We start from the raw sequence: 16,760 nt of genomic DNA on the forward strand, positions 1-16,760 counted from the left end.
CCTTGGCTGGCCCTGTTTCCTCCGTGGCTCGCCACCCTCCTCACATCTCCGCAGGGGGGATCTGCGCTCTCTGCGCGCGGGACCGTGTTTGGGTGCTCCCATGACCAGGGCAGGAGAGACCCCAGCCCACCTCTTTTGATATTTCCAGGCCTTGACAGAGAACGTGGGCTGGGTGGGTTGTTGCGTGTGTGTGTGTGTGTGTGTGTGTGTGTGTGTGTCACTTGACAGCAGAAACAGAGGTTGGAAAGGAGACTTTATTTTCAAAGACCCAAGACCCTGGCATACTATCATTTTCTGAATTTCAAAGTCCAGCTCTAGAAATAAATTAGCCAATCGAATTATTTATTAGATTGAAAATAGATAAAAGGGGCCAGGGGAGTGGGGGAGAACCTTAGTTCCACCACCAAACAGCTGCACATGTGATAGTAATTGGAATCTTGTTGCCAGGTCATTTTCATTGTTTTTCAAGTACTGCCAAGTCCAAGAAAATGTATGAAAACTAAATCATATCCCCCTACATCCCATGTCTGATTGAATCCTCCTCGTCGTGCGGCAGTCTCATACATCCTATTAAAATATTCAATCTTGTTTTCTTACTTGAAGAGCCTGTCTGTAAAGGGCAAACTTATAGAAAACTCATTCCCTGGAGACAGGTATCCAGCCACACCGGACTATTTACATATTTTACTATTTGATTGGCTGCTTCTGCGTTTTACCTTCCTTTGTATTTGTGAGTAAGGGCTGTGGGATGCATTTTTAATTACAAGGTCGTGTTGGCCATTGAAGAAACCAAGGGGACATTTCCTGGCTTCTCAGTTCTTGCTGAACCTTGAAAAGGGAACCAGTGTATTTACCAATTTGTTTTGTTTGTCTTCTAGGACTGAGTTGTATCGATCTCTTTTTGGGCAGCTCCATCCTCCTGACGAAGGCCAAAGGGACTGACCGCACCCGCCACTCTTGCTACAGGCCCGAGGCAGGGACCGGACACACGGACAGGCGGATACACCGTGCGCCAGCTTGCCAGCCCCAAACATGGGAAGCCATCAGCCCATGACTTTGGGCTAGTTGGGAAGTCCTGGGCAGGTGGGGGATTTAGAGCAGGTGCCTAATAAGACCCAGAAAGCCTGGAGTCAAGTGTGCATGTCCCCTGTGCTTCAGTTTGCTGGGGACCCGTGCCCCACGCTCGTTCACCATCACAAATAAACCGTGTTGTTACGGCCATGGCCATGCGCATGATGTCTTAGCACGGAGTCAGTCAGCTTGAGAGCTCTGGTGGAGGGACAGCTTTGTGGAGGACGGTTTTCACTTTCTTTCCAGTCACACGGCCTCCTCTCACGATACAAAGTTCGTGGAAGCCAGGATGCCGCTTACTGGGCAGGTCATGTTTGGTGATCGCTCACTGCTCCGAGGAGCAGGGAATCCCCAGAAACCTATGAACTGTGCCCAGGAGACTCTGTTACTTGGAGGCATTCGCCTGTGTGTCACAAATACAGCTCCCTGACTTCTTTATCATTTCCTCCTCTTCCCCCTGTAGATTTCTTCCACAGTCCTTTTCCAGTCTCACCATTCCTAAATCACTTTATTGAGATGAGCTCTGGTGTAAATCCAGCAGGAGGAAATGATTCACTTGTTTTTCATGCAAAGGTCAAAAGCTGGAAATTAAATCCCCATAAGGGGGATTTATTGGCCTGCTGTGGTCAGTATGCAATGAAGATTATCTCGCATAAGCAATGTGTGCGTCCGGCGCTCGCTGCTGACCGCCCCCGGCTCCTTTGCCCACATCTTTACATGGAGCTGTGGAATTCGAGAAGAAACCCGCTTTCAGTTGTGGTGCAGAACTAGTTACTATTGTTAACGTCAGGTTTTATACTGTTCTGAAATGTCAGAACCAAGTGACAGATTTGGGTACCCGGGAGTCCCACCTGTCAGACTGCCTCAGTGTGTGGGGGCCATGTGCCGGCCCTAGAGGCAGGGCTCCAGATGCAGCGAGTCCTGCGTGTGATCAGCCTCATGGTGTAGTGTGAGCGTCAGAGCGTCTGCTGAGCTTGAGACGGGCCGGAATGGGGGAGGAAGGTTTTTCCATTTCACATTAATTGGACCTTGGTATGTGATGATTTGTTTCTCTGGTCTCAGTACTTACCTCTTGGGCTTGACTGTCAGGGAAATGTTTAATTTTCAGTGTTATCTCCAGCTACCCAAAAGATCAATCAACAGGAATAGAGTTCCCCCACATTTACTCCCTTCAAAATGATCACTTTTTAAAATGGAGAACATCCAGTCCTGTCCACCTAGCCTGAGGAGCCTGAATCGTGCACATTAGAGCAGCAGTAAGTAACCTCCTAATACGGGACTTCCGGTGAGCCTGCCGCTAACCTCTTTCCTGAAGAGATTGAATCTTTGCCACAGTCACTCTTGACCTGATAAAGAAATAGATTTAAACAGGCACTTCAAGATATTTGGAGTCCAACGTGTTTAATTAAAATGAATTAAAATCAGGAGAGATGAGAAAGAACAGAATTTTCAGTAAAGAGAGGCTTGCATTTTAAAATTCAGAAGACCAGCCTCCTTCCAGCCAAGAATAAATTGGAAACTATTTTAATTGACACGGATACTGCAATTCAACTGTTACTAGAAAGACAGATTAGTTGATTGATTTGCATTTTAATAAAACTAATACTTTACATTTTGGTAGCTAATGCTGATTTTCAAATGAGGTGAGAACTGTTATCACGAGTTTCCATCCAGGGCCCTTTTTCAGTGTTGACTGAAGCATTCCTCCCTTTTGTGTGGAGTTTGCTTATTTTCTTTTTGCCCAGCTGACTACTGCACACAGGAAGCCTGGGAGCCACCGACCTCAGAGAGCTCCCAGAACGCTCGCTGCGGGGAGCGGGGGCCTGGCAGCGCCCCCCACCCACCATGGGCTGGGAAGCAGGCAGTGGGCCCCTCCCCTCATGACAGAGGACGAAGGCTGCTTTCTTGCCTTAGATTATTTTATACTAACAACTAACTACAGCAAAGTAGAAGGGACAGGTAAGAAGTCCTGGCCAATATCCTGTCACCCAGAAATACCCACCTCTCGGTGTTCACAGTTCAGTACTCCAGGGCCGTCTTTCCTGTCAGGGCAGCTGTGGTGTGGAGGGGCCCTGCCTCTTCTCCCCCCACCCCCGCCCCGGGTAGCTGCCGGGGGAGACTTTGTTTTTACTTTAGACTATTTGAAATTTTCTACTCAGTCTTTTAAAAACAATGAAAAAAGAAAATACTCAAGTGGGCACACCTCCCCCTCCACCTAACACCCCCCCCCCCAGTTGGAAACCACTGGTAGGTACATGGTATCCTGCATGTTAATATTAATAGTTTAGTGAAAGAGGGGCATGTGACTGTGGAGCTCAGGTTTGCGAGTTTGAGACCCACATTCAGTGTAGAGGTTACTTAGTGCAGAGCCACCTGGCTGGCTCTGTCGGTTAAGCGCCTGATCCTAGATTTCAGCTCAGGTCATGATCTCAGGGTCCTGCGACTGAGTCCCATGTTGGTCTCCGTGCTTAGCAGGGGGTCTGCGTGACATTCTCTCTCCCTGTCCCTCTGCTTTCCTCCTACTTGCGTGCACTCTCTCTCTCTAAAACAAATCTTTAGGGGCGCCTGGGTGGCTCAGTGGGTTAAGCCTCTGCCTTTGGCTCAGGTCATGATCTGGGATCAAGCATCAGGCTCGCTGCTCAGTGGGGAGCCTACTTCCCCCTCTCTTTCTCTGCCTGCCTCTCTGGCTACTTGTGATCTCTATCAAATAAATAAAATCTTTTAAAAAATAACCTTACAAAAAATCTTAAAAAAATAATACAGTAAAAGATTATTTCCATGTTTTACAGATACCTTTTAAGTCATTTAATTGCTAACTAAGAATTCCATTTGGGGCCTGTATCTTTAGCACTTAGCCAGATCCCCTGTAGTTGAACGTTTAATTGTTAACAACTATTTGCCATTATGAATAATGTTACTGTCTAACATTTGTGCATAAAGCTCCTTTATGGTCTTTTGAAATAATTATTTTTCAGGGCACCTGGGTGGCTCAGTCGGTTAAGCATTAGCCTTCAGCTCTGGTCATGATGCCAGGGTCCTGGGATCGAGTCCGGCCTTGGTGCCCCCTGCTCAGCCGGGAGTCTGCTGCTCCCTGTCCCTCTGCATCTCCCCCACTCGTGTGCATGCTCGCTCTCTCCCTCTCAAATAAATAAAATCTTAAAAAAATTTTTTTTTTTTGGCATATATTTTTAGGAATAAAATGGATCAGGGGAAAGAGTCCGACGGTTGGCAAGGCTCTTGATCCCTATTACGAAGGCTTATTTCAGTAGCCTGTCCACTGCTGCCTCGCCGTAGGCCCTGTGGTTCTGCAGCAAAGGGTGTGGAGAGGCAGAGAGAAGACTGGCCCAGGAGCCTGATCCCGGGGTTTCTTTCTTGCCCCCAAGGGAACACTGCAAATCAGCATCCTCCTCTGGGAGGATTAAAGAGCTGCAGCCTGTAATGTGTTTGAAGATGCTCCCATGAAAGATGGAGAAACAGGGGCGCCTGGGTGGCTCAGTGGGTTGGGCCGCTGCCTTCAGCTCAGGTCATGATCTCAGGGTCCTGGGATCGAGCCCCGCATCGGGCTCTCTGCTCAGCAGGGAGCCTGCTTCCTCCTCTCTCTCTACCTGCCTCTCTGCCTGCTTGTAATCTCTCTCTGTCAAATAAATAAATAAAAATCTTTAAAAAAAAAAATGGAGAAACAGAAAGTGACACCATCATCTCCCTCTTCCGCCCCCATACCTTTTTTTGCCCACTGGATGGAATATAATCTGCTCCACTCTCCCCTACAGTTTTAGGCTCTTGCTGCTTTCGGGGTCTTCATCCTGGGGATCCCTCAGGTGGGTTTCCCTCCCGTCCCGTGGCTGTGCACTCCTCCTCGCTGCTTGTATGGTCCTTGCTGGGTAGCCAGGGCCTCCAGGGGTCGCCACCAGGGGTATCATTCGGAAACCCTGAGAACCAGCAGAACACTGGGGATAGTCCTCTGGAAGCCAACCGGCACCACACTCCGCATACCCAGTTTAGAAGCATCGTTTCCTCTCAGAGGTTGGTTTTCCTGGTTCCCCTGTACTTTCTAAAAGCTCTCCCACGATCACTGCCTCTTCACCTCTCACCGTTTCACCCAGAGGGAGCTGAGTTCGAGGCACTGAATGAATCCAAACATGACACTCATCATCACCCTTGGAACCGCTCCCCAGGGACATAGCAGTCACTGTGTCCATGGAATGTGGTGATGCCAAGATCCAAGTCTTCCTGGGCCAGACTCAAGAATGACACAGCCACCCGTCTCAGCAAACTTTGCAGACAAGCCAAAGGTCATGAGGCTGGCGGGCCGTGGGTGTAGACCCGCAGCCGTGTCAGGGCCGGGCTGTGGGCCACCCCTCTGCGACGCCCTGCCTCTGCGGCCCTGTGTCCCCGTGCTTACTGCACCCAAATCCAAGCAGCGAGCCTCATCTCAAGCCGATGAACCTTGTTTTCTACCTCAGTCTGTGTTTTTACTTTTAAATGTAGGTATGTGCTTGGGTAGTGGGGGCCCTTGTGTGAGGAATTAATTACATTGCGCTTGCCTAGTCGTCGTTTTAAAGCTCATCTACCTCATTTTCTTTCCATCTTTCTTTACTTTCCCTTTCTTCCTAACATCCCTCAAATAATTGCTCCTTCTCTGTTGAGTCCAGGCGGTGTGGGGGGGGGGGATGTCCCTGTCGCCCTGCAGATTTGTATCCCCCACCCCTGCGCACAGCTGTCCCGGCCACGCCCCTGCTCTGGACAGGAGGGGGGCGGAAGCGCAGAGGGGGTGCCCCCACCTGCCTCGGACTCCACCTGCGCCCTACCCCCCCCCGTTGGGGGGGTGTTGGGGGGCGGGGGAGGGTGTCTGCCTCTAGAGTGCTGCTGCCCCAGAATTTATATTCCTGGGAAGTTTGCTGCTTTTATTTCCGTTGGTTCAGGGTCCTCCGTTCATTTGTCGAGGTCAAAGACACTGAATTCTCGGGAGAGAAAATTTAAAAACTTAAAAGCAACAACCAACCAGCCACCAACAATCCCGCATCGCTGATAGGGTGGAAGAATATAAGGTCCCCAACAGGCACCGTGACAGTAACACATAAGGGTCCCTGCTCAGCCCCCCACCCCACCTTCCTGTTTGTGACTGGATTGGAAATGAGCTGGGGCGCTCTGGCAGGCGCCTGTCAGTGGTGAGGCCCTTCCTCCTCCTCCTCCTCCTACTTCCCCTCCTCCTGGCCTGTCCTTCCCCACCATAGGGGCTGCTGGGTTTAGCTGGGGCCCAGCTTACCGGCTCCTGCAGAAACTTGGGGGCACAGCTTAGTCCAGGAGTGGGGTTTTTTTACTTTTACTTTCCCAGTAAAGCCCAGATAGGAACAGAAGGTGAGGTGGAAAGAATCCTGGCCTAGAAATGAAACCTGCTAGGGTTTGACCTTGGGGAAGCCGGTTAACCTTGGACCTCCGGCTCTACTCAGCAAAATGAGGCTCAGCTGCACTTCTCTCCTGCCGCTGTATCCAAGTAAAGGCAGCTGCGGAGACTTGGGTTCAGCAAAGGCGCAAAGATGTTCACGTCCATTTACGCGGCCGTCCTGGACCTCGCACCGTGTGCCAGGACCTGGTGGAGGCTTAGCGAAGGGCTGTGGGAGCGGGTGACCCAGTCTCTGGGTGCCCGTCTCTTCCCCCGCGCTGGAGAGCTCTGCGTGCTCCAGCTTGGGTCTGACAAAGCCCTTAGCGCCTCCGGAACCGGCTCTGTTAATCCTGGCGGGCACTCCCGGGAGGCCAGGCTCCCAGCTCCTTTCCAGGCTTGGTACCACTTTCCAAGGTTCTAACTCCCCCAGGTGAGAATGCAGCCTGGCAGGAGGGCACTTCCCCGTGGCCCCGCAGTCTGGTCCAGAGGGCTGCCTCCAGCGACCAGGTGCGTGTTTGTAGGCACGTGTGGCTGATTCCGGAGCCCAAAGCAATAAACCCGCTGCCCCGTGATTTCTGCCCCTCCGCAGCCTGGGCAGCGTGGAGCTCCCAGCGTCCCGCTTTCCAGTGGGGGTTCTGCGGCGCCCAGGAGAAGCCTCTTCTAGCCCTTGCTATGTCCAGAACATCTAAACCAGTGCTGCCCAGTAGAACTTTCTGGGACGATGGGGCTGGAACTCTATCATTCTGCACACACTAGTCATTAGCTTTGGGCCCTTGCAGTGTGGCTAATGGCTTACTACGTCCAAGAGCTCAGGTCTAGACAAGTTATCTCCCAACCATTTGCAAGTCACAGCAAACACCAGCATTGAAACGGGAGTCCGCCGTCAACAGATGGGGCAGCGAGCCCTCCAGCGAGCCCTGGGACAGAGCGGCCCAGTGTCTCCCTTCGCCCACCAGGTACGGGAGCACAAGGGCCTGCTTGAGATTTTGGGGTGGCTGGGCCGTGACCTGGGGTACAAAAAGGGGCAGTGGCTTCCTGCCTGGGTGCCCAGAGTGGCAGGGGGTTTCCTGGGCTTCTAGCCTGGCCTCACCCCTCCTCCCGAGGGATCAGGCGAGGAATGGACTCCCCGCTGCCTTCAACTCTCCAGTTTGACTCTTGTGTCCTTTAAAGTTGTAGCGCACTGCACTTGGTTTTAAGAGCTAAATGTAAGGCTAATACGGAACACTTTAAATGTGATAACTCCCGAGTTCACATTGTTGGAAGAGATAAGCAGTAAGGAGCAGGTGCTTTTGAATTTACTTATCAGCATTTTAGCAGGCTCCTCGCCTGGCCTCACCCCCCACCTGGGTGCTGTGATGTTCCCCAAGGATCTCGGGAACTGAGGCTTCCCCAGGCCCTGGGCCCACTGTTTCGTGGGCTGACCTTCTGGTAAGGTCAGGCCTTTGTTCCCAGCGGGGTGCGCAGCCCAGGTGTGCGCACTTACCGGGCAAGGCTGGCGATGGGAGAGGAGCTCCCAGCTGCCACCTGGGGACCGAGCGCCCCCCCAACGCCATGACCGTGACCTCAAGACCTTGGAGCCCTGTGGAGGGGGTGCGTTTTAGAGGCACATCCTGATCTTCCTGAAGGAGGGTAAGAGGAGACAAAAGGAAGCCCTAGTTCTCCGTTACATAATTAAATGGAGATTTCCCTTCCTGAAGGAGCAAAAAGAGGCCAAGGACAGCCTAATTGAAACCTCAAGATTGCTTCTCCAAGAGTGGCCTGAACAAGTGGGCCAAGGTAGACTGCCACCTCTGGATGGCCGGATGCCCGCGGGGGACAGTCTATTTGGCCCGGGAGCCTCCCCTCTGCTTCCTGTTGGGCCAAACAGAAGAGCCCGTGCAGGAGCAGCCTGTGTCCTGGACCCTCCCCGTCGTTCTGGTGGCGCGCCACTCCCCGCAGCGCACAGGGCTCCAGGGCCCGTCACCAGTGCTGGCCTCTCTCCAGCCAGACTGGCTCTTCTGAAGTTGTTCCCTTGCAGAGAAGTGATGGTAAATAGCGGTGTTTTATTAATTGCGGATACAGCTGCTAATTCGAACCCAGGCGTTTGCTCCCTCTACCTGTTTATACACTTGCTCCAGAGTGGAAGGACTTTCTCCTCTCTCCTTCCCTCTCCCCCACCCCCCAGATGAGAATTTCAACTTTAAGACAAACAACTTCATTTACAAGTGTGTCTCTAATTAGCTGCAGAATTAGGAAAGCTGAGTTTTCCCCCATAGATCGGCTAAACCCTCGAGGGAGACTGGTGGAATAGAGAGAATCGCATTTCCAATTATTTTGTTGAATTGCTAATTTAGTTATTGTGCCTGGTGTAATTGTGATGGGTATTGGGTGTGCAATTCAATTTGTTTTAAATATTTGTGGGAAGGCTGATCAGTAATGGAGCTGACCTATTTTGTGGCCCAAATTGAGAAAAAAAGACTAAAACACAACAGCCACAAAGATATAGTTTGTTTCCATTTTTATTTTGATCTCTCTCATCCCTCTTAAGACCATTGATGCAACAAAAGGATTAAATTAAAAGATGACAGCACTTTGATCTTCTCCCTTTGAAAGCTCAACTGTCCTTGGTAGTTTAGTATGCAGATATTTTAGGGTAGAGTTTTAGATGCGTCGCTGTCGCTGGAGTTGAGGACTTCCCGCCTCCCATAATTGCATTTCTGTGTGTGCCTAGCCGTGGTTTGGGTGTGTGACTTTTGAATAGTGAAGAGAGTCATGGAGGTAGTGCCTGCTGCCAACAGTGCAAAGCCATCCCAGTGTCGGGCGGAAGTCCATGTCAGAGCCCAGAGCCCGTGTGGTCAGGAAGGCGCCTTCCCTGCACTGGCGGTGCGGCTCCAGGGGCCAGTAACCAGGATCCCCACCCAGGTGGCCCTTGCCTGGTGCTCTGCCAAAAACAAGCCCGGCTGCTGCCTGGTTGCAGGGTGGAAGGGTCTCTGCCTTTGTGACAAGCGTTAGGCGTGTGGTTCCCGGTTCCCTCCCTCCTGGCAGTGAGTCCAAGGGGAGCTCCTCGCTGGCCAACCACAGTCTGGCTACTTTAGGGTCTCCCCACAGGACTCAAGGCCACAGAAACCGTGCAGGACCCCAGAACAAGGAGCCTTCTGCCCTGTTACTTGGAAATTTGTGGGTAAGTGCCAGGTATCCTTACGGACAGGGTTGCTTGCCCGTGACCGAGCTCCTTATCACCCCCTATGCCAGGCTTTTTGTGCGCAGGGAGGGTGTGGTTGGGCTAGACCAGGGGGTGGCAGACCAGAGTAGATTTTGATGAAAGGTAATGATAAATAAGATGTGTCATAGAAGCAGCTGTTTTAATGACTTTGATCCTAAAAGGATCATTTTGTAACTCAATTAAATTTGCCAGGGTAGGGGCACCTGGGTGGCTCAATGGGTTAAAGCCTCTGCCTTCAGCTCCCTGCTCAGCAGGGAGCCTGCTTCCTCCTCTCTCTCTGCCTGCCTCTCTGCCTACCTCTCTGCCTACTTGTGATCTCTCTCTTTCAAATAAATAAATAAAATTAAAAAAAAAAAAAGTTGCCAGGGTCCATTTCTGTGCTTAGCTGCCCAGTAGAAGTTTAGACTTCACGATTCGCATGTGGGAGCTCACAGTGTGCTTGGGTGGGGTGAGCTTCGGACACAGGCGGTCTTGGTTCTCTGGTCCCAAGATCCAGCTGGGTCCCGTGGGAGGACAGGCAGGAAGACCATCCTCTCCGGAGCCATGCCATGAGCTAAATGTGAACACTGCCCCGGGCGTCGGGAAGGATCTCTGCAGGGAGAACCGTGGGTGCTGGAGGAGGAGCTGTGGACACCTGTGCAAAGGCAGGAGGCAGGCATCTGGGTGTTGCTGGTGAGGTCCGTGCACTCCTGCCCTTTGCGGGTTATAGACTTTCACAGTTTTCATGGTGGGGTGTGATTTATGTACCATAAAGTTCACCCACCGCAAATGCCCAATTCTGTGATTTCTTAGTAAGTTTCTGCAGCCATCAACCCACTTGAGTCTAGAACATTTTCATCAACCCAGCTCATAACTCCATGCTGGTGTGCCGTTCCACAGGGTGGCTGATCTGCTCTGTGCAGCTCAGGAGCTGTCTTTTCTGAGTGTCTCCTGTAGGAAGAATCCTACACTGTGTTGCCCGTGTGCCTGGCCTCTGCCACTGAGCATAAGGTTCATCCTCATCACAGCCCACATCACTGGTTTGTTTCTCTGGACCGCTGCGTCCTCGCGCCGTGGTGCCACATTTGGTTTATCTGCTCACCCAGTTAGGAATATCCGAGTTATCTCTGCATCTCGGCTCTTGTGTGCAAAGTCGATACAAACAAACACAAGTCTTTGCGGGACATGTTTTTATTTCTCCTGGATAGATACCAAGGCACGGAATAGCGAGGCCATATGATAAACTTATGTTTTACTTTTTAAGAACCTGCCAGACTGTCTTCCGAAGTGGCTGTACCACCTTGCGTTCCCACCAGCACCGTGTGAGCGTTCCAGTTGCTCCACATCGCTGCGGATACTTGTTATTGTCTGTCTTGGGGTTCTTTTTTTTTTTTTTTTAAGATTTTATTTATTTATTTGACAGAGAACACAAGTAGGCAGAGAGGCAGGCAGAGAGAGAGAGAGAAGCAGGCTCTGCACTGAGCAGAGAGCCCAATGTGGGGCTGGATCCCAGGACCCTGGGATCATGACCTGGGCCGAAGGCAGAGGCTTTAACCCACTGAGCCACCCAGGAGCCCTGTCTTAGGGTTCTTACCATTCTAGTAAGCAATGGACTCCAATGGCTTTAATTTCTATTTTCCTAGTGACTGACAATGTGAGACAGTTATCACGTGTGTATTAGTCATCCATATTACCATATTACCTTCCTTGGTAAAATGTCTATTCAAATCTTTTGCTCATTTTTTATTTTATTTTTTTAAAAGATGTATTTATTTTAGAGGGGGGGGATGGGAGGAGGGGTGGGAGTGGGAAGGAGAGGACAAGCAGACTCCCCACTGAGTACAGAGCCCGATGCAGGGCTCAAACTCACAACCCTGATCATGACCTGAGCTGAAATCAAGAGTCAGAAGCTTAACCAACTGAGTTTTGCTCATTTTAAATTGAGTTGCTTGTCTTATTGTGTTATAAGAATTCTTTATATATTCTTAATGCAAATCCTTTTTTAGGTAAGTTTTGCAAATTATTTTCTCCTAGACTAGTTTTGGTACTCTTCTTATTATTTATTTATTTATTTGACAGAGATCACAAGTAGGCAGAGACGCAGGCAGAGAGAGAGAAGGAAGCACGCTCCCTGCTGAGCAGAGAGCCTGATGCGGGACTCCATCCCAGGACCCTGGGTTCATGACCTGAGCTGAAAGCAGAGGCTCTAAGGAACTGAGACACCCAGGCGCCCCTCTTTTTTTATTTTCTTAATGCTAACTTTTGAATCACAAATATTTTTAATTTTGATGGTGTAATTTATCAATTTTTTTTTCTATTATCACTTGCATTTGGAGGGTCGTATCTAAGAAATCTTTGCCCAACTCAAGGTCACAAATATTTTCCCATCTGTTTTCTTCCAGAACTTTTGTAAAGTCTTAAAGCCTACATTTTGGCCTATAATCCATCTTGAGTTAGTTTTTGTCTATGGTGTGAGGGTCTAAAAATATAAATTTGCATATGCATATCCAGTTGTCCCTGTACCCTTGGTTGTAAAGACTATTTCTCCCCGCCCCCATTGAATTGCCTTGATTCCTTTGTCAAAAATCAATTGACTGTAAATGTGAGGATTTATTTCTAGACTCTTAATTTTACTCCATACTATTTGCCTGATTTTATACTGGTGGAAGTTTTGAAAATGGATAGTTTAAGTCTGCCAAATTTTTATCAAAAATTTTTGGCTATTCTGGGTTCTTTACAATTCCATATAAATTTCAGTATAAATTTATTAATTTCTATAAAAATGCTTAATGGGATTTTGATAGGGATTACATTTACACCGTAGATCATGTTAGGGAGATTTGCGATCTTAACAGCATTGAGTCTTCCAATCCGTGAACATGGTATGTCACTTTATTTATATTCAGTTTCTCTCAATGGTGTTTTATAATTTTCAGTGTACAAATCTTGCACTTGTTGAATTTCTTCATTAGTATTCTACCATAATTGATGCTATTGGTTTTTTTTTAAGATTTTATTTATTTATTTGACAGACAGAGATCACAAGTAGGCAGAGCAGCAGGCAGAGGGAAAGAGAGAAGCAGGCTCCCCACTGAGCAGAGAGCCTGATGTGGGGCTCGATCCCAGGACCCTGAGATCATGACCTGAGCCAAAGGCAGAGGCTTTAACCCACTGAGCCACCCAGGCGCCCCAATTGATGCTATTGTTAATGGATATTTTTATAGTTTTATTTTTGGATTGCTCTTTACTGGTATATAGAAAGACAATTGATTTTTTTTTTTTTTTGTATATTCATCTTGTACCCTGTGACTTTACTGAATATGTCTACTCTCATTTTTAAAAACCCATTCCTCCCCTGGAATCCTGCTCTCTGTGAATGAAGATAGTTTTAATTCTTTCTTTCCAGTTTATAAACCTGTGATACTTATTTATTTAGCAGTTATTGCACTGGCTAGAACTCCCAGTATGATGCTGAGTAGAATGACAAGAGTCACTCTTGCCTTGTTCCTGATTTTAGGAGGGAAAAGTAGTCAATCTTTCACTATTAAGTATGATGTTAGGTTTGTTTTTTCTAATAGATGCCCTTTATCAGGTTGAGGAAATTCCTTTCTTTTCATAGTTTGGTGAGAATTTTTATTTAGAATGGGTGTTAAATTTTACCAAATGTTTTTTCTGCATCTATTGAGGTGATCATGTGGTTTTTGTTTTTTATTAATATGGTATATTACATTAATTGATTTGGATGTTAAACTAACTTGGCACTCCTGGGACAAAATCCCACCTGGCTATGATACATAATTTTTTTCTAATATATTGCTGGATTTGGTTTACTAATTTTTAAAAAATATTTTATTTCTCTATTTGACAGAGATCACAAGTAGGCAGAGAGAGAGAGAGAAAGGGAGGCAGGGAGAAGCAGGCTCCCCGCTGAGCAGAGAGCCCGATGCAGAGCTCGATCCCAGGACCCTGGGATTATGACCTGAGCTGAAGGCAGAGGCTTAACCCACTGAGCCACCCAGGCGCCCTAGTTTACTAATATTTGCTAAGAGTTTTTGCATCCATGTTCATGAGGGGTATTGGTTTGTAGTTTTTCTTTCTTGTGATGTCTTTGTTTGCTTTGGTATCCAGTTAATACTGGCCTCAGAGAAAACTGGAAAATGTTTTCGGTCTTCTGAAAGAGTTTGTGGAAGATTGGTATTTCTTCTTTTAGATATTTGATAAGAAAATTAATCAATGAGGACTTCCAGGACTGGGCTTTTCTTTGTGGGAAGATTTTTCATTATTAACTTGATTTCTTCACTTGTTTTAAGGTCTATTCAGATTTTCTGTTTCTTCTCCAGTCAGTTTTTTTTTTTTAAGATTTTATTTATTTATTTGACAGATCACAAGTAGCCAGAGCAGCAGGCAGAGAGAGGGGAAAGCAGGCTCCCTGTGGAACAGAGAGCCCGATGCGGGGCTCAATCCCAGGACCCTGGGATCACAACCTGAGCCGAAGGCAGAGGCTCAATCCACTGAGCCACCCAGGTGCCCCTCAAGTCAGTTTTTATAAATGGTGTCTTTCTAGGGATGTGTTCATTTTATGTAACTTGTCTTATTGGTATAAAGTTGTTTATAATATACCTTTATAATTCCTTTAATTTCAAAAGTATCACTAGCAAGATCTCTTTCATTCCTGATTCTGGAAATTTGTGTCTTCTTTCTTCTTGTTTGTTGATTTCTGTTGATCCTTTCAAATAACTGACTTTTGGTTTTATTTATTGCTTTTTTTCCCCCTGTTTCATTAGTTACCACTCTCATCTTTATTTTTTACTCCAGTCTGCTTGCTTTGGGTTTAGTTCTTTTTTTTTTTTCTTCCCAGTTTCTTAGGATGAAGTTTAATTTGCTGACTTCTCTATTTCTTCTTTCATTTACATCTGTCAATTTTTAAGATAATCATGGTATTTTATTCAAATGTATAAATATTTACTATGGCCTTGTAGTGTGTATCTCTTGATTTCTCCTCTAAGTTCACTCTCCATAATGTTCATCACACCCAGGATGCTGACCTCTAGCTACTACTCTCTCACTAGGATGATCAACCCTCCTGCTTTGACCAGGACATTTCCATGGCTTTAAAATTAAAAAAAAAAAAAAAAGGTAATTAAAGTATAGTGGATATAAAATTAGTCTCAGGTGTATACACAGTGATTCAATGAGTGCATTACAAAATGCTCACCACAATAGGTGTATTACAACATTATTGTCTGTATCTCATTGTGGTTCACTTTGCATTTCTCTAATCATTAGTGATATTGAGCATCTTTTTATATGCTTGTTGGCTCTTGTCTATAATCTTAGGAGAAGTATCTATTCAAGTCATATACCCATTTTAAAATCAGGTTATTTAGGGTTTTGTTGTTGAATTGTAGAAGTTCTTTATATATTATGCATATTAACCCTTTACGAGATACGTGATTTGCATTTACTACATATTTTTAAGTCCTTTTCTTGGTGGTTCCAGGGATTACATTACAGTCTGTTTGAGAGCACTGAATCCTAACCACCAGGGATATTTGAAATTAATATAGATCAATTTTTCTTCCCTTTGTGTAGTTGTAATATTTATTACATTTATATATGCTATAACCCCCCAAATACAAAGATATAATTATTGCTTCATGCAGTCTTTTTATTTGTTTATTCAACTGTGTTTTCCTTTTTTCAAACTGAAGTATAGTTGGGCTGTCCAATTCTGTGTCAGATAGGAAGGACGCTGGGATTGAGGTTGGTGTTGAGGACAGTAACTACCATGACTTCCAGTGCTTTGATGAAACCTCAGGTGTGAGACCTTCTGGCCAAGCGCCTGTGATTTCATATTGTTTCAGTGTTTGCTGTATCACTGGCAGTTGCAGCTTTCTGTAAGTTTGCTGTGGCATATGCAGATTCTACAGAAATTAGGATTCCATGAAAGATTTTGAGGAAATGTAGAAGGCTGATATCTCTGAGTGCAAAGTGATTTTAGAATGTAAAGAATTTCTTTGGGTTGAGTTCAGTTGAAGTTTGTCACTGACCTGTTTCTGAACTACGAAATGTGAATATTGGGTTATGGAATAGTTTCTCCTGATAAATAAACAACTAACAAAAAAATTGAAGTATAATTAACATACAATATGTTTTATGCAATCTTATCTATTTACCTTTTCAAATGCCTATGTATTTCTTTGTGCAGATTCAAATTACTGCCTGGAATTATTTCTTTATAGCTTGAATGATTGTCTTTAATATTTCTTATAAGGCAGGAATCCTAGGAATAAATTATTGAGGTCTTTTTCATGGGAATATCTTTATTTCACTTTTGTTTTGTTTTGTTTTTGGAGCATCTAGGTGGCCCAGTCAGTTAAGCATCTGACTCTTGATCTCAGCTCAGGTCTTGATCTCAGGGTCATGAGTTAAGCCCCATGTTGGGTTCCACACCCATCATGAAGCCTACTTTAAAAAAAATTTTTTTTTTTTATAATTTTTAAGTAATCTCTATACCCCATGTGAGGCTTGAACTCACAACCCTGAGATCGACAGTCACGTGCTCTATTGACTGAGCCTGCCAGGCAACTCTCATCTTTGTCTTAAGGATAGTTTTGCTGGGGACTCTTGTGTGGCTCAGTTGGTTAGGCAGTTGCCTTTGGCTCCGGTCATGATCCTGGAGTCCCAGGATCAAGTCCCGCATCAGGCTCCCCACTTAGCAGGGAGTCTGCTTCTCCCTCTGACCCTCCCCCCTCTCATACTCTTTCTCTCTCTCTCTCATCCTCTCTCTCTCTCCCAGATACATAAATAAAATCTTTTTTTATTTTTATTTTTATTTTTTTTAAAGATTTTATTTATTTATTTGACAGAGAGAAATCACAAGTAGATGGAGAGTCAGGCAGAGAGAGAGAGAAGCAGGCTCTCTGCTGAGCAGAGAGCCCGATGCGGGACTCGATCCCAGGACTCTGAGATCATGACCTGAGCCGAAGGCAGCGGCTTAACCCACTGAGCCACCCAGGCGCCCCTAAAATCTTTTTTTAAAAAATTGACGCAAAGACAGGATAGTTTTGCTGGATACAGAATTCTTGTTTGACAGGTTTTTTTGTTTCTTTGTTCCCCACCCCC

At 46.7% G+C, this 16,760-nt stretch overlaps 1 protein-coding gene across 1 annotated transcript in view; it reads left to right on the top strand.

The window, feature by feature from the left end:
- AATF (apoptosis antagonizing transcription factor) overlaps positions 1–1,223 on the top strand; it is a 98,621-nt gene extending 97,398 nt beyond the window's left edge. The window contains exon 12 of the mRNA XM_013053613.1: positions 879–1,223. Coding sequence (XP_012909067.1) covers positions 879–942 — 64 coding nt within the window. The 3' untranslated portion in view covers positions 943–1,223. The remainder of the gene's footprint in view (positions 1–878) is intronic.
- The last annotated feature ends 15,537 nt before the right edge of the window (positions 1,224–16,760 follow it).

This window comes from Mustela putorius, unplaced genomic scaffold (assembly GCF_011764305.1).
Source record: "Mustela putorius furo isolate JIRA1106 unplaced genomic scaffold, ASM1176430v1.1 tig00003962_pilon_pilon_pilon, whole genome shotgun sequence".
NCBI lineage: Eukaryota > Metazoa > Chordata > Mammalia > Carnivora > Mustelidae > Mustela > Mustela putorius.